Consider the following 22834-nt stretch of genomic DNA (forward strand, 5'->3'; position numbering starts at 1 on the left):
TCAACTGTTGCCCGGATGCTTTAACAGTTGCAGCTTTATGAGAAGGTGGCAAAGAGAAAGCCACAGTTATTTCAGCTAGAGTTTGCCAGAAGGCACGTGGGGGACTCTGAAGTCAGCTGGAAGAAGGTTCTATGGTCTGATGAAATTAAAATTGAGCTTTTTGGCCATCAGACTAAACACTATGTTTGTGTAAGCCAAACACCACACATCATCAAAAACACACCATCCCTGCCATGAAGCATGGTGGTGGCTGCATCATGCTGTGGGGTTGCTTCACTGCAGCAGGCCCTGGAAGGCTTGTGAAGGTAGAGGGTACAATGAGTACAGCAAAATACGGGGAAATCCTGAAGGAAAACCTGATGCAGTCTGTAAGAGAACTGCGACTTGGGAGAAGATTTGTTTTCCAGCAAGACAATGACCCCAAGCATAAAGCCAAAGCTACACAGGAATGGTTAAAAGCAACAAAGTTAGTGTCCTGGAGTGGCCAAGTCAGGGTCCAGTCCTCAATCCAATTGAGAATTTGTGACTGGACTTGAAAAGGGCTGTTCACTCATGATCCCCATGCAACCTGACAGAGCTTGAGCAGTTTTGTGAAAAAGAATGGGGACAGTTTGCCGTGTCCAGATGTGCAAAGCTGATAGAGACCTATCCACAAACGAGAAAATCTACAGACGCTGGAAACCCAAGCAACATACACAAAATGGTGGAAGAACTCAGCAATCCTGCCGAAGGGTCTTGGCCTGAAACGTTGACAGTACTTTCTTCCATAGATGCTGCCTGGCCTGCTGAGTTCCTCCAGCATTTTGTGTGTGTTGCAGAGACCTACCCACACAGACTCAAGTCTATAACTGCTGCCAAAGGTGCATCTACTAAATACTGACTTGAAAAGGGTGAGTAATTATGCAATCAATTATTTTGTGTTTAATAATTTAATAAATTTAAACCAATTTGTAGAAATTAGAAATTAGTTCTCACTTTGACATGAAGGAGTCTTTTACTGTTGATCAGTGTTAAAAAAGCCAAATTAAATCCACTGTGATTCAATGTTGTAAAACAATAAACCATGAAAACTTCCAAAGGGATGAATACTTTTTATAGGCACTGTATACAGTATTGCTTTAACTTTAGCTGTAATATATTTCAGTGATACACTTAATGGTGTGAAAGATTACCATGCGCCATCCAGACTTGGAAAGACATTATCAATTCTTCATTGTCACTGGATCAAGGTCCTGAAACTAACAAAGAGAAGGTAGGAATACCTTTACTACAAAAGTGCTTCCTTTTCAAGAGCAGTTGGAAACTGGTACAAGTTCTAAACAATACCAACAATCCAAAAATGAAGTTTTGTTTTCAGCATGAGTTTACAATGAGAAAAGATACAAATGGCTGGATACATGCAAATAGCTCCAGCACTCGTCATGTCTGGAGGTCTTCTGATTAGTGTTAGAAAATGAAAATTTAGTTTGTCTCTCATCTCTGTACACTGTATTATTTGCAGTATTTGGCAGGACATCATTCATCATTCTGGACTTTTTCATTCCAAAAGTTTGCTCTTTAAACACAATTGCACAAAGATCATTCCAGATACTTCTTTAAAATAAATGTTTCTCTCACAAATTCAGTTTTCACATAACTGAGAAGTTGAGAAATAAGAAGTTGATACGAATAAAGACTTGTTTGAACACATGTAAGTGAAGAGACATGAGAACAGAGACTGAACATGAGACTGAAAAAAGGTTCACTTTCCAACATATTTGCAAGATGTCAATGACAGACCACCATTTAAATTTAATATCATTTTATCTGAAATGCTTCTTTTTAAAACTTCTTTTAATAAATTGTATTCTACTACAAGTTAGTTACCAAATAGGCAATTAATACACAAAGTCAATTTAGCGCCTCCTTTTTAAACTGAGGCGGCAGGCCCGAGAGTTCGCTCGTCTCAGCAAACTCGCACCGACACTGACCTGCAGGTGAATCCTGTGGTTGACTCTCATCATCAGAATCGGCAAAAACCTCCACAAGCTCTTGATCAGACATGTCAGTGAGCTCAGTCAGATCCATGAGGTCAAAGTGCACCTCGAGAGATGAGACACTGCTGAGTGGCTCTGTGAATACAAGCACAGACAAGCAAATGCTTTGTATGTGGGGAGGTGTCGGCAGTCAAGTTCCAGGGTAAAGCTGTAAAACCTCAGTTACAAAATGCAGGATAAGTGAGAACATTACATGCGTTTCTTCCACAGCAACCGAATTATGCACAGAGTAATGAAAGTGCTTAAGGAAAATGTGGTTAATAAAGAGAATCAGCTCATCTTTGGGTTACACTACTGTTTATAGTTCAGTCTGGTAGGAGACATGGAGGAAACAACCCACCGGCCTGCTTGTTATATGACAGAGATGAGCAACCCTGGATCTGCAGGAAAAGTGAAGCCTCTCCCACTGTCACACTCACTGATTCCTGTAAAGCTGTCCTCAGTCCTTTGACAAGAACTAATCCTTTGAAGGATGAGTGGAATATGAGTGAGTGCATTATGACAGCTTGGCCTTCACGTGTGGTTAATATGGTGAACATTGTGAAGGTTTTTACACTCTTAGCATTTCTGCTCCGTCTCACCATCTATATCATGTTCCAACTCACTTTCAGATTTTCTCCAGTGACTTTGGATATGGGGGCAAAGGATTCTGTGCCTACGTACGATCTGTGGCTGAGAGAACTGGTAAATACTTTACATTTGGAGAGACTGAGACTATGTAATGAGGACAGAGGGGACATCTTTGAAAGGATATGGGGCCCTGTATTGGACTTTCTCACGGGGTGAGGACTGAGGTTTTTTGGTGCGGTGCACCTCTGCTGTGTATGTTTCCTTTTGCCTTTATATTTTTCTCCCTTTTGCTGCTCAATATTTAATTTGATTTTGTTATGGGTGTGGTTTTTGTGGATGTGCTGTTTTTTGCGATTTTTTGTTTGTTTGTAATAAATAAAAATAAAAATAAATTTTTAAATGCCTGCATGGATTTCTGAGAGGCTGTTTATGAGTAGAGGGAACTTTTAATCCGCAGAAGATGAAATAAGTAGAGTAGAAGCAGAAGGAATTAACCATTTGGCCTTTGTGCCTGCTTCACCATTTAGTAACTTGGCTGATCATTTACCCCTGCACCCACTCACACCATATCTTCAATGTTTAAAAAATATCACTCTCTGTCCAGCACATGCTCAAAAACTGAAGTTCCATAACCCTCTTGGATAGAGAATTCCAGAGATTCACCACTGCCTGGAAGAAGTTGCTTCTCAATTGTGTTCCAAATGGCTTATCACTCACTTTGCCGGCACACACCCCGATTTCAACTGTCCAGCCAGAGGAAACATATCCTGCCCTGCTTCTATTCAAACAGATTCAAAAACATCCTTTCAAAGTTACTTGAGGAAAAGACTTGGGAACAGCTATGGGAAACAAGTAAGAATATTGAACATCTGACACAGAATACATTGTATGCAATTCTATAAATCTAGAGCAGAGATAAAATGCACAGGACAGATAAGGCAAATATTTTCCCTCATTTAACAACGTTGCTTTCACCATTAGGCTGACCTGCTAATTTTCTCTTACCTCCTTGGATCTCGTGTTACTTACAACAGTGAACAAAACTCTGAACTCATGATTGGGAAAGCTGAGTAGGTGGAACATAGGACAGTACAGGCCCTTCAGCCCACAATGTTGTGCCAACCCTTTGACTGACTCCAAGATCAATCTAACCATAAAGAAAGCATTGTCCCAAGTCATGGTACAAGGGGCAGTGTTGGATCTCCTGTTAGGGAATGAGATAGGTCAGGTGACGGAGGTTTGTGTTGGGGAGCACTTCGGGTCCAGTGATCACAATTCTATTAGTTTCAATATAATTATGGAGAAGGATAGGTCTGGACCCAGGGTTGAGATTTTTGATTGGAGAAAGGCTAACTTTGAGGAGATGCGAAAGGATTTAGGAGTGGATTGGGACAATTTGTTTTAAGGGAAGAATGTAATAGAGAAATGGAGGTCATTTAAAGGTGAAATTTTGAGAGTACAGACTCTTTATGTTTCTGTTAGGATGAAAGGAAAGGTTAAAAGTTTGAGAGAGCCATGGTTTTCAAGGGATACAGTATTGGAAACTTAATGGATCAGAAAAAGAGAGATAGCTACAAAAAAATATAGGCAGCATGGAGAATCTGAGGTGGTCAAGGAATATAAAGAATGTAAACAGAATCTTAAGAAAAAAATTAGAAAAGCTGAAAGAAGATATGAGGTTGCTTTGGCAAGTAAGGTGAATATAAATCCCAAGGATTTCTACCGTTATATTAATAGCAAAAGGATAGTGAGGGATAAAATTGGTCCCTTAGAGAATCAGAGTGGACAGCTATGTGTGGAGCCAAAAGAAATGGGGGGAGATTCTGAACAATTTCTTTTCTTCGGTATTCACTAAGGAGAAGGATATTGAATTGGGTAAGATAATAGAAACAGGTAGGGAAGTTATGGAAACTATGATGATTAAAGAACTGGAACTTTTAAGGAATATAAAAGTGGGTAAGTCTCCAGGTCCTGACAGGATACTCCCTAGGACCTTGAGGGAAGTTAATGTGGAAATAGCGGGGGCTCTGACAGAAATATTTCAAATGTCATTAGAAACAGGCATGGTGCTGGAGGATTGGCGTATTGCTCATGTTGTTCCATTGTTTAATAAGGGTTCTAAGAGTAAACCTAGCAATTATCGGCCTGTGAGTTTGACGTCAGTGGCGGGTAAATTGATGGAAAGTATTCTTAGGGATGGTATATATAATTTTCTGGATAGACAGGGTCTGATTAGGAACAGTCAACATGGATTTGTGCGTGGAAGGTCATGTTTGACAAATCCTATTGAATTTTTTGAAGAGGTTACTAGGAAAGTTGACGATGGTAAAGCGGTGGATGTTGTCTATGTGGACTTCGGTAAGGCCTTTGACAAGGTCCCACACGGAAGGTTGGTTAGGAAGGTTCAATCGTTAGGTATTAATATGGAAGTAGTAAAATGGATTCAGCAGTGGCTGGATGGGAGATGCCAGAGAGTGGTGGTGGATAACTGTGTGTCAGATTGGAGGCTGGTGACCAGTGGTGTGCCTCAGGGATCTGTACGGGGTCTAATGTTATATGTCATACACATTAATGATCTGGATGATGGGGTGGTAAATTGGATGAGTAAGTATGCAGATGGTACTAAGATAGGTGGAGTTGTGGATAATGAAGTAGGTTTTCAAAGTTTGCAGAGAGACTTAGGCCGGTTAGAAGAGTGGGCTGAAAGATGGCAGATGGAGTTTAATGCTGATAAATGTAAGGTGTTACATTTTGGTAGGACTAATCAAAATAGGACATACATGGTAAATGGTAGGGCATTGAAGAATGCAGTAGAACAGAGGGATCTAGGAATAATAGTGCATAGTTCCCTGAAGGTGGAATCTCATGTGGATAGGGTGGTGAAGAAATCTTTTGGTATGCTGGCCTTTATAAGTCAGAGCATTGAGTATAGGAGTTGGGATGTAATGTTGAAATTGTACAAGGCATTGGTGAGGCCAAATTTGGAGTATTGTGTACAGTTTTGGTCACCAAATTATAGAAAAGTTGTCAACAAAATAGAGAGAGTGCAGAGAAGATTTACTAGAATATCACCTGGGTTTCTTCACCTAAGTTACAGAGAAAGGTTGAACAAGTTGGGTCTTTATTCTTTGGAACGTAGAAGGTTGAGGGGGGACTTGATAGAGGTATTTAAAATTATGAGGGGGATAGATAGAGTTGACGTGGATAGGTTTTTTCCATTGAGAGTGGGAGAGATTCAAACAAGAGGACATGAGTTGAGAGTTAAAGGGCAAAAGTTTAGGGGTAATGTTTACTCAGAGAATGGTAGCTGTGTGGAACGAGCTTCCAGCAGAAGTGGTTGAGGCAGGTTCGATGTTGTCATTTGAAGTTAAATTGGACAGCTATATGGACAGGAAAGGAATGGAGGGTTATGGCTGTGCAGGTCGGTGGGACTAGGTGAGAGTAAGAGTTCGGCACGGACTAGAAGGGCCGAGATGGCCTGTTTCTGTGCTGTAATTGTTATATGGTTTATACGGTTACAATGAACAAGAATGTTAATTAATATTTTCAGTTGGAACCAGGAGGATATTGTGAATCAGACTGACTTTCAGTATCTCTTACAATAAATCAGATTCAAGATATACATGGCTACATTTCAGGCAGTCAGACAAGTTAGTTGATACATTACAGCAGTTGATACATACGTCTTCGTTCTACCACCTGCAGTAATCCTGATGTGGAAATTGGGATTCCATCCTCCTCATTTGCAGGGGGAATGTGAGATTCTGACTGTTCATGATCCTTTGGTTTCTTCGGACTATGATTATTTTTGTTGTACTCTCCTAAGTTGGGAGAATGTATATGAAGTTATTATATCATTTTTAAAAATCATATGCCAGGATTTTAATTCACCTATCATTCCCATAGAGCTGTTTCTAGTTTACCAAGCTTTATTTATAATTTCTAGTATAACATCTTTATTTACAATCTTTATTATTTATACCAAATGCAAATATGTATTTTCTACATGTGCAGAATATACATAGATACACACTCAAACATGTGCCTGTGTACACAGTTCATGTTGGGTATCGTTCCTTTCCGCGTCTTGTGATACATCAGGCAGCATTTTTGCCGTTCCTATAGCATTTGACTTCTGTTTACAGGGCCGAGTGTTTACCAGCACAGATGGGTAGCGTGCAAGCAGTCAATCGGTTTTGACCTTGTGACCTCTCACCCCGAAGTCTAGTGCTGATGCCACTACACCACCGGCTGGCACATGTTTAGTATACTTCTAGTGTACTTGCTTGTAAGTTTATAAGGCCAGGAGAAGAAAGCTGTATTTGATTGTGTCTGTGTCAATGTGTTCATGCATTGCAGATCTTGGTGGCATGAAGAAGAATTAATTTTAAATGAGTTAAAATTTACATTTGTGATGAAGGCTTTAGTGCTTTAGGTCAGTACTTTGTAAAGTGAGCAGCAGATTCTGGCACCCACACATGCAGAGTTAAACACAAGAAAACATCAGTGCGGTCAATGACATCCTGAGTCTTAACATGATGCACTGCTACAGTCTGCAACGCAAGCAATGTGTTTTTGTTTGCACATTCTTGCTGGAAAAACACAAAGATGTTGTTTTCTTCAATGTGTTCTAACTTAGTTTTTAATAGAATATTAATCGACAATTATTATTGAATCTGTCTGCCCGAGAAAATTAATTTTATGGTTCGAGTTTCATCTTAACATTTTTAAAATTATAACTTTTAAAAGAGGTTTATTCTTGATATTTAAGAACATAATCCCATGTGTGACAGAATCCGATTTTGCTCTCTGTACAAAGAGTTTATAATCCAATCTTAGTGTCTGTGGGGATATGTAGTTTGAAAAACAATGATTCCTTGAGCCACAAGACTCCTCAGACTGGAACTACATTCAAAATCTTGTCAGAACTGGGAAAAATCAGTGGCTGGTGCACCTTGTCCATTGTGGGCAGCATAATCAAGGCCAGCAACCAATGCAAGCTGAAAAATCTGGACTAACATATATTACATGTGCAGTGACACATATAGTCCAACTGTGTTGCTAATGATTTTAACGAAACAAGTTTTAGAGGAGATACTAAAGTGTATATGTTTGCATTCAAAACAGAGGATCGTGTGTATATGAGTGCAGTATTTGTGAGAAGAATGCTGAGCGTCCATAAATTTCACTGTGCAAATTATTTGTATAAAGCAACTACCATTGGACTTGTCTCTGTCTGATAAGGGTGATACTTAATTAATTTTTCAACCAGTACTCATTAAATATTGATAGGCAATTTGGCAGACAGAGTGCAGTGGTGTGTTGCCAATAATTACATTACATGGCGTGAAGGAAAAGATCAAATAGAACCCTTTCATATTTCAGTCATTATGCATACAATAAAGGATTCCACAAAACCCACAGAAAAATGTTTTCATTTAAGACAAAGAAAAATAAACAAAATCTGCTGAACAAATGGGAAAATAATTCCATTATAAAATATTGTAAAGTCATACTATTTTTTCCCCTCTGGTGCAACTAGAGCTCCTCTAGACATTAAAATTCATCAGATATTAATAGAGTTCCACCTTGGGTAAAAATAAAACAGATAACAAAAGCATAAGAGCAGCCTTCTGCAGTAAAACATATCAGTTTAATAAGAGACATTGAGCAAGTTTCTAATTTTAACAAAAGTTATCAGATTAAATTGAAATTTGAGTCCTTTAAAAACAATATTCTGAATGTAATCTAGTGTCACAGCAGGTAATTTATTTGTTAAATATATAAAATACAGCAGGATATTCATATTGAAAATAACCATTAATAGTATTGAAAGGGAAATATGAAATATACAAGTATCGAAAGGGAAAATATGAAATGTACATGATATTTGACAGCATATCTGTAAAAATAAGACACATAGCAACTAGCAACACACACAAAAAATGCTGGTGAACGCGGCACGCCAGGCAGCATCTATAGGAAGAGGTACAGTCGACGTTTCGGGCCGCGACCCTTTGTCAGGACACCACATAGACACTAATGTTTTCTTGATAATAATTTCTGATACTTTCAGTTTAGTGGAGAGAAGTTATATTTGTGTTAAAGATATATAAATCAGGTTACTGTATACTTACATTAGTAGAGTTTTTGTTTACCTGATGTAAATAAAAGGATGTACTTTGATCAGTTAAGGCCAGATGTTAAAAAGATGGAATAATAGTGGAAACTGAAGATGTGAAAATTCCTAACCCTGGTTATTAATTCTGTCTTTCCAAGTCCCCATATGAGCACACACTAAATCACTGACCTCGAGCACTAAATCTCTGCAAGTACTTTCTAGCTTGATTGTTTTAAGACCACCTGCCGTTGGGCCAGTCTCTGTTCGATAAGGTGATAATTAATTCGATGTACTGGAAGTCAGCTGCTTCCAATAGCCGTACTGTGGCCACTGGAGAAGTAGTATATGGGAAATGCTCACCTACAAAAGCAACAAGGAAATATGTGAGGTTTCATTCACCCTTGTATGTACTGAAGTGACTTTCTTTATAAATTTAGTTTGAAATGTTCATTTTATGGTGGTAAAAACAGGAAATGCTGAAAATACTAAGTAAGTCAGGCAGCTTCTGTGGAGATATAAACAGTTAACATTTCAGAATGAAGATTATTGATCAGTTTGTTGTGAATTCTGTTTCACTGATTAGAAACTCTATACCTCTCTCCTCAGGTGCTTCCTGACCTGCTGATTCCAACAATTTCTATTTTGACTTCAGATTTCCAGTATTTGCTGTGTTTTACATTGTAATCATATGGTCCCTGTAATGGTCCACAACAGAGAGAAGGTAAGGTGTGGGTCAGGTGGTAAGTAAAAAAAACTAAGGCTGCGATCATTGAAATTGCCCAGAGCAAGTTCTTTATGTACATTCTGGGCAGAATGGGACTGGCAAGGTTACTTCTGGCAGCTTTTCTGCTACTCACCATTCAGCCAGAGGGACCTGATGGAAAGGTTGTGTAGTAAACCATCACAAGTTCTGAAATTCACACTGCAGAGTACTTCAGGCACCTCCAGAACAGTCCAGTCTGCAGACACACTGCTCCAGTTCTCTTCAATGAAAGCAAGCTTCAAATACAGGTATAGATTGGAGTTGTACTCCTGTTTGATTTCAGAGTAGCTCGACCAGCAAGAGCTTCTTAGCTGAAGTTTAGGACATTGTTCCTCACTTTCTGCCAAGAAGTCAGGTCATTCTATCTATTTCCCACCCCACTCTTACCACTACCATTATTATTTTAATCCAGCTTCTTTCTACTTTTTGGGAGAGCTAAGCTTTTATTTCCCATTGAGTTATTCTGCATGCTACTTCGCCAACTTCTTTGTTTGTTAAAAATCCAGTACATTTCCACCTTCTGACATTGCTGTGTTTCATCAAAGAATTGTACAAGTGCAGTCCAGTTCTCAGCGTGGCTGGTATTAGTTTATCAGAGTTATCCACCATGTTACATCAACATAGCAGCGCACCATTCATCACACATTCCACAATTAACTGAACTGACACAGAAGTCCACACACACAAAAGGCTGGAGGAATCCAGCAGGTCAAGCAGCATCTATGGAAGTGCATAAACAGCTAATGTTTCGGGTCAAGACCCTTCTTCGGGACTGGAAAGGAAGAGGGAGATTCCAGAATAAAAAGGTGGGGGAAGGGGAAGGAGGATAGCTAGAAGGTGATAGGTGAAGCCAGGAGGGTGGGAAAGATAAAAGGCAGAGAGGAAGGAATCTGATAGGAGAGGAGAGCGGACCATTGGCGAAAGGGAAGGAGGAGGAGATCCAAGGTGAGGTGACAGGCAGCTGAGAAGAGACAATTGGCCAGAGTGGGGAAAAGAGGGGAGGGAAGGGAACTTTTTTGTTAAATTAGAAAGAGAAATCAATATTCATGCCATCAGGTTGGAGGCTACCCAGACAGAATATAAGGTATTGCTCCTTCACTCTAAGCATGCCTTATCTTGGCACCAGAGGAGGCCATGATCTGACATGCCAGAATGGGAATGTGAATTGGAATTAAAATATTTGGCCAAAGGGAAGTTCTGTTTTTGACAGATGGAGTGGAGCTGCTCAACAAAGTGGTCCCCCAATTTATGATGAGTCTCACCAATGTAGAGGAAGCCACAATAGATGACCCCAGCAGATTCACAGGTGGAGTGTTATTCAAATAAGAATGAGATCCTACATTGCATACATAAATCAAGAAATTTCATTCTGACAGCTTATTTTGGTTGGAAGGAGATTTTCCAATGAATTCCTAATTTGTTATTTTTCACTGATAAAGAAGTGAGTATCTCACCTATGGACTTCTCTGTAGCCACGGACTCAGAATGATACAGCACAGATTCAGGGCCTGGATCCCTGCTCGTCCATGCTGACTAAGATGTCTATCCATGTGAATCCCATTTTCCCCCTTACTCCTCTATTCCTTTCTCACCTTTAATTTTTTCTCGGCCACACTACATGCAGTTCCGGTCAGCACAAAAATAGAGAGTGCAGAAGAGAATCACCATTGTCCTTCCACGTGACAGACAGCAAGATTCCCTTTATTTGTAAATTTTCATTTTCGACTATTTCATTGATCTAAATCCCAACCTATTCCCCTGTAAGTCAGGTGACTCCATAGTGCCAAGTTCAAACCTGACCTCGGCTGTTGTGTGGAATCTGCCTGCATGGGTTTACTTTGGGTGCTCTGGCTTCCTCCAACATCCCAAAGTCACGCATTTGGAAGATTAATTGCCTATAATGTACAGATGAGTGATAAAACCTGGAGAAGAGCTGATGAAAAACAGAACAGGATTAGTGTAAATTGGTGCTTCAGTGACAGATCTTCCCACGATACATCTTTGTACAGGACTTGCCTAACAACTCAAAATGCACCATTGATAATCTAGCAGTTATCAATTCTTTAAACTTCAAAAACAAGAGAAAATCTGCAGGTGCTGGACATCCAAGCAACACACACACAAAATGCTGGAGGAACTCAACAGGCCCAGCAGCATCTATGGAAAAGAGTAAACAGTCGATGTTTCGAGCAGAGACACTTCCTCAGGGCTGAAGAAAAAAGATGAGAAGTCTGAGTAAGAAGGTGGGAGGAGTCTTTAATCATAGTCGGTAAGCTCTCCATTCCTTGGTCCATAATGAAGTGAGAGCTATTGTAGCAAATCTCAAGAGATTTCTCAGTGGTATAATAGATAATGAAAGAATCTACTCAGAAAATGTTCCACTTTGTAGACTGCCAAATCTATCTCTTGTCTCGATTTTTCACTACTTATTGCTTAATCCTTGCATCACAGGCTAGGTATACCGGGGTGCTCAATGAAAGATTATAAGACCATAAGACAAAGGAGCAGAAATCGGCCATTTGACCCATCGAGTCTGCTTCGCCATTTTATCATGAGCTGATCCATTCTACCATTTAGTCCCACTCCCCCGCCTTCTCACCATAACCTTTGATGCCCTGGCTACTCAGATACCTATCAATCTCTGCCTTAAATACACCCAATGACTTGGCCTCCACTGCTGCCCGTGGCAACAAATTCCACAGATTCACCACCCTCTGGCTGAAAAAATTTCTTTGCATCTCTGTTCTGAATGGGCGCCCTCCAATCCTTAATTCATGCCCTCTCGTACTAGACTCCCCCACCATGGGAAACAACTTTGCCACATCCACTCTGTCCGTGCCTTTCAACATTCGAAATGTTTCTATGAGGTCTCTCCTCATTCTTCTAAACTCCAAGGAATACAGTCCAAGAGCGGACAAATGTTCCTCATATGTTAACCCTCTCATTCCCGGAATCATTCTAGTGAATCTTCTCTATACCCTCTCCAACATCAGCACATCCTTTCTTAAATAAGGAGACCAAAACTGCCCACAGTACTCCAAGTGAGGTCTCACCAGCGCCTTATAGAGCCTCAACATCACATCCCTGCTCCTATACTCTATTCTTCTAGAAATGAATGCCAACATTGCATTCGCCTTCTTCACCACTGACTCAACCTGGAGGTTAACCTTAAGCGTATCCTGTACGAGGACTCCCAAGTCCCGTTGCTTCTCAGAACTTTGTATTCACTCCCCATTTAAATAATAGTCTGCCCTTTTATTTCTTCTGCCAAGTGCATAACCATACACTTTCCAACATTGTATTTCATTTGCCACTTCTTTGCCCATTCTTCCAATCTATCCAAGTCTCTCTGCAGACTCTCCGTTTCCTCAGCACTACTGGTCCCTCCACCTATCTTTGTATCATCAGCAAACTTAGCCACAAAGCCATCTATTCCATAATCTAAATCGCTGATGCACAATGTAAAAAGAAGCGGCCCCAACACAGACCCCTGTGGAACACCACTGGTAACCGGCAGCCAACCAGAATAAGATCCCTTTATTCTCACTTTCTGTTTCCTGCCAATCAGCCAACGCTCTATCCACGTATGTAACTTTCCCGTAATTCCATGGGCTCTTATCTTGTTAAGTAGCCTCATGTGTGGCACCTTGTCAAAGGCCTTCTGCAAATCCAAATATACAACATCCACTGTATCTCCCTTGTCTAGCCTACTTGTAATTTCCTCAAAAAATTGTAATAGGTTTGTCAGGCAGGATTTTCCTTTAAGGAATCCCTGCTGAGTTCTGCCTATCTTGTCATATGCCTCCAGGTACTCTGTAACATCATCCTTGACAATCGACTCCAACAACTTCCCAACCACCGACGTCAAGCTAACAGGTCTATAATTTCCTTTTTGCTTCCTTGCCCCCTTCTTAAATAGCGCAGTGACATTTGCAATATTCCAGTCCTCCAGAACCATGCCAGAATCTATCGACTTTTGAAAGATCATCGCTAATGCCTCCGCAATCTCCACAGCTACTTCCTTTAGAACACGAGGGTGCATTCCATCTGGTCTGGGAGATTTATCTACCTTTAGACTATTCAGCTTCCTGAGTACTTTCTCTGTCGTAATTGTGACTACGCACACTTCTCTTCCCTGCCACCCCTGAGTGTCCGGTATACTGCTGATGTCTTCCTCAGTGAAGACTGATGCAAAATACTCGTTCAGTTCCTCCGCCATCTCCTTGTCTCCCATTACAATTTCTCCAGCATCATTTTCTATCGGTCCTATATCCACTCTCCCCTGTCTTTTACTCTTTATATACCTGTAAAAGCTTTTAGTATCCTCTTTGTTATTATTTGCTAGCTTCCTTTCATAGTTCATCTTTTCCCTCTTAATGACCTTCTTAGTTTCCTTTTGTAAGCTTTTAAAAACTTCCCAATCCTCTGTCTTCCCACAAATTTTTGCTTCCTTGTATGCCCTCTCCTTTGCTTTAACTTTGGCTTTGACTTCTCTTGTCACCCACGGTTGCATCCTTTTTCCATTCGAAAATTTCTTCTTCTTTGGAATATACCTGTCTTGCACCTTCCTCACCTCGCACAAACTCCAGCCACTGCTGCTCTGCCATCCTTCCCACCAGTGTCCCTTTCCAGTCAACTTTGGCCAGTTCTTCTCTCATGCCACTGTAATTATAATGAACTGAGGCCCCCTATAACTATTCCCTTTTTATTAACCTCAAATTTACCGCCAACCTCAGCTTCAATTTAAAGCTTATAAGACCATAAGACATAGGAGCAGGATTAGGCCATTCACTGTATCGAGTCTGCTCCACCATTCTATCGTGGCTGATTTATTTTCTTTCTCAATCCCACTCTCCTGCCTTCTCCCTGTAACCTTTGATGCCCCATACTAATCAAGAAACTATCAACCTCTGCTTTATATATATTAACCTCTGCAGCCAACTGTGGCAATGAATTCCACAGATACACCACCTCTGTTTGAATGACAATTCCTTCTGTTCTGAGGTTGTGCCCTCTGGTCCTAGATTCTCCCACTATTGAAAATGTCCTCACCATGCCCACTCCATCTAGGCATTTCAATATTCGATAGGTTAAAATGGAATCCCCCCGCCCCCAACCAATTCTTCTAAATTCCAGTGAATACAGGCCCAGAGCCACCAAACACTCCTCAAACATTAACCCTTTCTTTGCCAGGGTCATTACATGAACCTCCTCTGGACACTCTCCAACGCCAACACATCCTTTCTTAGATACAGGGCCCAACACTGCTCACAATACTCCAAATGTGGTCTGACCAATGCCTTATAAATTCTCAGCATTACATCCTTTTATATTCTAATCTTCTTGAAACGAATGCAAATATTGTATTTGCCTTCCTTAATACTGACTCAACCTGCAAGGTAACCTTCAGGGAATCCAGCATAAGAACTCTCAAGTTCCATTGCACTCCAATTTCTGAAATCTCTCCCTATTTACAAAATAGTCTACGCTGTAATTCCTTCTACCAAAGTGCATAACTATACGCTTCCTTACCCTGTATTCCATCTGCCACTTTTTGCACATTCTCCTAATCTGCCCAACACCTTTTCTAGATTCCCTGCTTCCTCAGCGCCATGTATCACTCCACCGACCTTTGTATTGTCAGCAAACTTAGCCACAAAACCATCAATTCCATCATCTAAATCTTTAATATCAATTGTGAAATAAAGCAGTCCCAACACTGACCCCTGTAGAACACCTCTAGTCATTCCATCAATACAGCACTAACAATCAACTCTGTGAAATTTCTTTTGATGGTTTAAACTTTGTCCCTTTTCCCTATTGGTCTTTCTTACTCTGAAATAATATGGTGATGTTAGCAGATGTATACATAATTAATCCTACTCGAGACACCCTTAATGCCAAAAAAAGCAGTTATTTAAAGAATTAAATATTTATGAACTATTGATCTTTGCAATAATCTTCTTATAAATTTATTTAAGTGTCTTGCAGATGGTCTTTTGAATGTGGCAGGTATTAATTTCTTTCCTAATTCCTGTGCTTTAGCTCAGAATTATATTCCAATACTTTGCCAATTAGGCCTGTAATATTTTCAGCCAAACTGCAGTGGATTCTGATTAATTGTGCCATCAGTTAATCAGGGCAACCGTTTATTTATGGCAACTCTTAAAAAAAACAAAAATTAATTGAGATAATTGCTGGGATTCCCTTTGTTTATTTGGGACACTATGCCACTTACTGTAATTGGGGCAGCAGACAAACAGTTTCTAACAAGCATCAGTCATGTACCTTTGTGTGGCTGTTAGACACTACACCCTGCTTAGAAGGAACAGTTTATAAATAGCTTCATTTGTGTGTATTTGTGTTCAAAACACAGTGACTTTTCTCACTGATAGTCTGAGAGAAATAGACATTAAGACAACACTGAACAGTTTTGCTCCCTACAGTTTCAAGCATTCAGGCTTGGAGATGTCAGAAACACTGGGAGTGAAAATAAAACTATTTCACTACTTCGACAAACTAGGTACTACAAAGAATTTGAAGGTATTGACAAATCATTTTGAATGTTACAATAAAAATGAAGATTTGAAGGATGCATTGTATGAAGACAGTCTATTATCTGCACTAGGCGCCTGCACTGATTTTGTTCATATACAGCTAATTAAAAAAACACAGCAGTGTACACTGGATGAATTCCTCCGTTGATAAATATTAGGAACTAATACAGTTTTGTACTACTGTAGTAGTATTGGAAGTGTTCTAATTTGTTCTGTATTCATTTAAATACATAACTTATTGCTGAGTTTGTCCTTTTTAACTATTTCCATTAAACTCTGGCTAATTGGGCAGCTACTAAATTGGGCCAAAATGTACTGGTCCTGATGTGTTGCAACTAACCAGAATCCACTGTATATACAGTCCTGTGCAGAAGTCTTTAGCATATATAGGGTGCCTAAGACTTTTGCACAGTACTATATTCGTCAACGTGGAGCGGAAAGCGGGTTTGTAAATCTGGCAGGAGCAAAAAATATTGGGAATAGCCACAGTGGAGCACCATGGGAGGGGTGTGGGACAGCTGGCAGAGAAGCTCTGCCGGAGCAGAGGATGAGATAACAGGCAAGGTCATTTAATTGCAAACGATTGGTTTATTGATCATTATAGAATGATTCTCTGGTGCTTCCCACACTCTACCTCTCCCTTCTCCTTTTCCCAACAATGATTCTCCTGTCCCTGCTCCCTTCCCGCTCTCAGTCCACAAGAGACAGCCATATCAGAATCAGGTTTATCACCATTCACATATGACATGGATTTTTTTTTGTGACAGCAGTACAGTGCAATACATAAAATTACTACAGTACTATGCAATAGTCTTAGCCACTATACCTCTCTCTCTCATATATATATCTAAGACTTCTGCACAGTACTGTCATTTACAGCAACAACAAAGAAATCAAGGGAGATGCCGATGCTGAAAGTGTATAACCTCTACATGCAGTTTATTATAGTTTGTGAAGTTTGGCTAGCTGGAAGCCTCCTGGGAAAGTAAGTAAGGATATTACTGACAAACATTAATGGCAGGGGAACATTTATAAATAACACGCTGGGAGAGTATGGGCAGGCATGTCAGAATGGGAATGATACTCTACTACCACAATGAGGCCAAACTCAGCTTGTAAGAGAATCACATCATATTCTGTTTAGGTAGCCTCTAACCTAATGGCATGAACTTCCGGCAATTCCTCTTGCCCTTTCTCTTTTTCCATTCCCCATTCTGGTTATGCTCTCGCCCTTTCTCTTCTCCTCACTTGCTCAACACCTCCCTCGGATTCTCCTCCGGCTTCCCTTTCTTCCACAGTCCACTGTTCTCTCCTATTAGATTCCTTCTTTATCTTTTTCCCCTTCTACCTATCACTTCCCAGCTTTTACTTCATCCTCTCCTCCCCCTCCCGCACCCACCCCTCCTTCACTTGCCAGCCGAGTTCAAATTTATTCCAAAATGTTTGATTTTTTCAAACATTTCTATGTTTTTGGTTAATTTGTAAATCATTAGTGTTTTTCACTGCAGCTTTTTTTGTTGATAACTGCAATATTTGAGAATGCAGCTAAATAAAAAAATGTATTTCAAAATAATATCCCATTATCAGCAAAGTAACTTCACTGTATTCTTATATTTCCGAATAAGTCAGAATTTATATTCATTCTGTCTAAAGACTTAATAAGCAGTTGGTATAACAATGCCTAATATTCTATAATTGTATTCACGTTCAGCACATCAGATGAATTCAGTCAAATCTTGGCTTTGTAACTGCTCACAGATGTAAGTGAGATAGAGTTGAAGCAGTTATTTCCACAGTATTTGCTTCATCAGAGCAGATGCTTATACAGTAATGCTGTTGAGTAAAATTCTGCTTCTATCTTTCACAGAGCTCAATCTACGTGCTATTCTTATCTACAGAGTGTTTGTAGACCTGATAAAGAATAACACATAGATTGTGCTGTGAAAGATACAAGCAAAATTTTACTCAACAGCATTTCTGTATAAGCATTCAGCTCTGATGAAGCAAATACTGTGGAAATAACCACTTCAACTCTATCTCACCTACATCTGTGAGCAGTTACAAAGCCAAGATTTGACTGAATTCACCTGATGTGCTGAACGTGAATACAATGATAGAATATTAGGCATAGTGAACTAATCAGATTGCCTTGACTTCCCTTTTTTGAGCTGTCGGTATTGGAATAGATTTCCCTGTACATTGGTTGATCCAATGACGAGGTAAAAAAAAATCCTCTGTGTGATCATATGGGAGACAAGGACCTGGTTAAACCCAGTTTTCCTAAATCCCCATCAGCAATCAGTGAACACATTCACAACACATTTCCCGCCACCCTGCTGCAGAAATAGTGGGTTAAAATACGACTAGTAACTTAAGACTGTATATGAATCAGGTAGAAAAGGGATTTTAGAATGAGTACAATTAGCCTTGGTGCTCCTTGGTTAAAGGGTTGGAAAATAAGTTAGCTAATGTTGTATGAGATTCTTGAAATGCACCTGCCTGGAAGCGAGGTAAAGATAGAATTTGATTCAGCTGTCATTCTCCAACTGGTTAAACAATTTATGCTATTCTTATTGAAAGTTCACATGTGAAAAAGGGCAAAGTACAAGATCATTGAAGCATTGTTCGGCTTCAAGGGAAAGAATGTGAATCAAAATGGTTATATAAAATAACATCGCGTCTCTCCCACCGATTTTTTATTCGTGTGTTCTGCCAAAATTAATGTAATTAATTCAGTGTTTAAAAACAGATTTAAGCTGCATTTAATAAAATATTAATGTAAAAATTCTAAAGATATAATACAATAACGCCATATAACGTGCACATATGTACCTCCCAATGGGTGTATCAGTTACAAACGGTGAGGAAATAGTAAAGAGCTGAATTAAGTGTAATATTCAAAAAGTTTTAGATGAGACCTGTATAAGGCGATTTTCTCTGCTGGAAAACATCACAAAAATATTGATTATCGAAACATTTAGCATGTTATACAAAGAATGTTAGACAAAGAATGGAAGTTTGCGAGTAGTTTTTGTGTGATGATTGTACATGAAAAAAATACAACCCTCCCTCCATTCTGGTCGGGCGATCCTTTCCAGTTCAAATGGTCTATAAATACTTTTTGACTTATTCTTAATAAATACAAAAATACAATTTTGGTGAATATCACTACTCAGAAATAAGACATGATGTACACATTCAATGCTGCAGGTTACAAAGATCCTTGAGTTACAAAGGGTTAACTTTTTTGTGTGTAAGATTTTGCTTACCCTGAGCTACTGCCCCTCCTTGTTTCTCCATCCAGACAGTTGGACTAGCTTCCACCTTCCTGCAAACTCCACACCATCAGAGGGGAAGAGAAAACGGGAGAGAAAGGCGAACGCGTAAAAAAAGAAACAGCTGTAGCACCAAAATTTAACACCACCCTGGTCTCAGAGCCAGCATCTCATCTCAAAAATCTGAGCATTGCACCAGCACACACACACCAAAAACAATGCAATGCAAGCATATCACATTGCAAATTGGGAGATTACAGTGCAAAGTAAGCATTGCATTGCAAATGAGGATAAGAGACTGCAGACACCGTCTGGCAGCTAGCCCAGATAGGGAAATTGTGAGTGGGGTGTACCATTCAGCACAATGTCTCATTCAATGGCGCTATGAATCGTTACATAATTCTTAATCATATTCCTAACAAAGGACTAGACCAATTTAGTCATGTAGCGCTGTGACAAAGGGAAACAGAAAAAATTTGTTTATCAATCAGTCTTTCAACGTAAAACTAAAACTACCTCAATAATTCATGTGGACTACACCATCTTGCGTTGTATTGTCCCACGGGGATTTTTGTTAAAACCTCGTCGCTTCAATTTTTTGAGCTTTCTCTGACGAAAATGCTTACATGGAATGTGCAAGCCGAGGTTGACCTTTTATTCATCATTAAACCTCACCTCACGTAAAATATTGTATGTGAGAAGCAAGTAAAACATTTTAAAAGAAATATCGAACATTTATCAAGGTCAGTGCTGTAACATTGAATGGGGCTGGGCTGGGGCGTGCGAGGGTAAAAGATGAAGGGACTGAGATCGCTAGAGAGGGTGGAGAAAATCAAGAGTGCAATGCTGTGTTTTTTGTGGATTGTATGAAAACTACTGTAATGAATAAGTTAGCCAGTTTTATATGTAGTCAGGTACAGGAACACATTTAGATACAAGCCCGTTTTGAGCAAAAGGAACATCCAAGAGGTAAACGGCCCACCAGAAACAATAACATCAGCAATTTATATAAAAAAAGCTTATGGGGAGCAGAGGGGAGTGGCCCCTGAGTCTAGACGTTAATTTATTCAAAATATGTCAGTGAAAAAATACAAGGAAATGTCCTTTGCGACTATTTACAAATTTTATTTCTTAAGCAATGTGCAACATTAGCAGGATATTAGAAAATACAATTTGGTATCTACTTAACATATAAACAAAAAACTTGGTCAAAAAAGAGGAGGCTTTAGGAAATTAATAAAGGTGTTAGGAACATATAGGGAGGTTGAGGGACAGAATTCCAAAACCTGGGGACTTGGCAGCTGAGGGTGCAGCTGTTAATGGTGGAGTGGCTACAATTAGCTACCAAGGGGAGTGGGCAAAGCTCATGGAGGGATTTGATGACGGGGATATGAATTTTTAAAAAGAGGCACTGTTTAACCATAAATTAATTTAGGTCAGGAAACACAGGAACGATAAAAGAAGGGGACTTGCTGTGAATAAGCATGAGGCTGAAGTTTTTGGATGTTAAGATTGCAGAGTGCAGGACAAAGGATCCATCCAGCAGATAGCATACTGGAATTGTCAATCTGGAGGTAACAAGACCTGACTCAACCTGGCCCCAAATTCCTACAATATTTTTCATACCAGATCCAAGTCAAACGTCACTATAAATACAACAATCCCAAACATAGTATGGTTCTGTTTGAGGATGAAAAAAGAACTCTTGATCAATAACACAAACATACTCTCAACAGCTCCAATAATTATATCTTTTCAAACATCCTACTTTAGTGAAGGTACTGAGCAGGTCATCAGGATCCAGACACAGTACTGAGCCAGGCCATAAGGGCATGACATGGCTCAACCTAACCTGACTTGGACCCAACACACCAATACTGACCCAAACTCATCATGCACAGTAAGGTCCCAGTGGTTCTAGAATAAACTAAGGTGGGAGTGGAATCAAAGGACATGACGGGATGAAAAAGCCTCGCTGGTTGTAGCAACCAAAAACAGAGAAGGTTGGAAACATTCAGCCCAACAAACAGCATTTATAGAAGTGATAGTATAGATGTGTTCATGACGGTATATATTCCTTCTCTCCCCACTTTTATATTTAAGGTTCACAAATGAGAACATTATTGTAGAGAATGGTTTACATTATTGTACTGATTTTGGTAAAATAACATGTCAGAAGTAAAGGTTAATCAAATGAATGTTTTCAATGGCAAATATGTTAATCAATATGATTACCACAGCCCCTGGCTTCTCTACTGCCTGATGAGGCCACACTCAGGTTCGAGGAGGAACATCTCATATTCTGTCTGGATAGCCTCCAGGCTGATTGAATAAACGCCAATTTCTCTAACTTCAGGTAATTTCAGCTCCCCCCTTCTCTCTTTATCCATTCCCATTTCTGGTTCCCCTCTCACCCCTTCTCATTTGCTAATCACCCATCACCTTCCTCTGGTGCCCCTCCTCCCCTTTCTTCCATGTCTGCTGACTTCTCCTATCAGATTTCTGTCATGGTCCAGTCCGTGAAGTCCGCATTCCGGTTCACGGTCCGGTCCGTGGACTCAGGACTTTGGGTCTTCCGGCTGTCCCTTGTTTCGGTTGGGTTAATCATAGGCACCTGATTCCCATCTTGGGGCTTGGAAATATAAGTAGCCTTGGGGCCAAGTGTGGGCTGCTGGTTCATCTTGTCAAGATTCCCTGGGAGCAACCTGCCAGTGGAAGGCTAGAGTGGCCACTTGCCATCTTTAGGCTGCGTTGGAGAACCATCGCTTCATGGAGCCTTGCCGTCAGTAGTCAGAGCTGTCTTTGCGGTATGGATTCAGCCATTTTCCGGGCCAGCTGAGTGGCCGTATGTCACAATGGGGTGCTGGGAATGTACCCAAATGCAAGACACAGACACTGAAGTACAAGGAGTAGGCCTTGACTAGAGTAGGGACGTGACAAGATATAGACAAGGAGCCGGGACAAGAACGCAGACTAGAGGTTGGACCCCGAGCCAGAAACTGGACAAGTACCCAGAACCTGGGTCTTGCCTCGGGCTTGGGCCCCAGAACCAGGTATGGACATGACATGACTGCAGGACTGGAGGCTGGGGTCTTGAGGCTTGAGGCTTGGAGACAGGCTTGCGGTCTTGAGGCTTGAGGCTTGGAGACAGGCTGGGGTCTTGAGGCTTGAGCTTGGAGACAGGCTGGGGTCCTGGTCTTGAGGCCTGCAGGCTGGGGTCTTGGTCTAGAGGCTTTTGCTTGGAGACAAGTTGGGGTCTTGGTCTTGAGGCTTGAGCTTGGAGACAGGCTGGGGTCTTGGGTCTTGGGTCTAGGGTACTTCGAGGCTTGGGTATGGACTCTGAGCCAGAGACTGGGCAAGGACTCAGAACCTGGGACTTGACTCATGCTCAAACTCCAGAATCAGGCGAGGACAAGACGAGGCTACAGGACTAGACATGGCTTGGGTGTGGAACTCCTGGGTAGGGTGAGACACAAGGACAGGTAAAGGCACATGGACAGGACTCGGATAGG

The 22834-nt window shown here is 40.5% G+C and overlaps 1 protein-coding gene across 1 annotated transcript in view; it reads right to left on the reverse strand.

Moving 5' to 3' along the window:
* Window positions 1-19568, reverse strand: part of dbndd1 (dysbindin domain containing 1) — a 30055-nt gene extending 10487 nt beyond the window's left edge. Inside the window, exons 1-3 of the mRNA XM_072279181.1 lie at window positions 19317-19568; window positions 6290-6427; window positions 1971-2111 (exon numbers count right to left, since the gene is read on the reverse strand). Coding sequence (XP_072135282.1) covers window positions 1971-2111; window positions 6290-6427; window positions 19317-19347 — 310 coding nt within the window. The 5' untranslated portion in view covers window positions 19348-19568. The remainder of the gene's footprint in view (window positions 1-1970; window positions 2112-6289; window positions 6428-19316) is intronic.
* Window positions 19569-22834: the final 3266 nt, after the last annotated feature.

Source organism: Mobula birostris, chromosome 15 (genome assembly GCF_030028105.1).
Source record: "Mobula birostris isolate sMobBir1 chromosome 15, sMobBir1.hap1, whole genome shotgun sequence".
NCBI lineage: Eukaryota > Metazoa > Chordata > Chondrichthyes > Myliobatiformes > Myliobatidae > Mobula > Mobula birostris.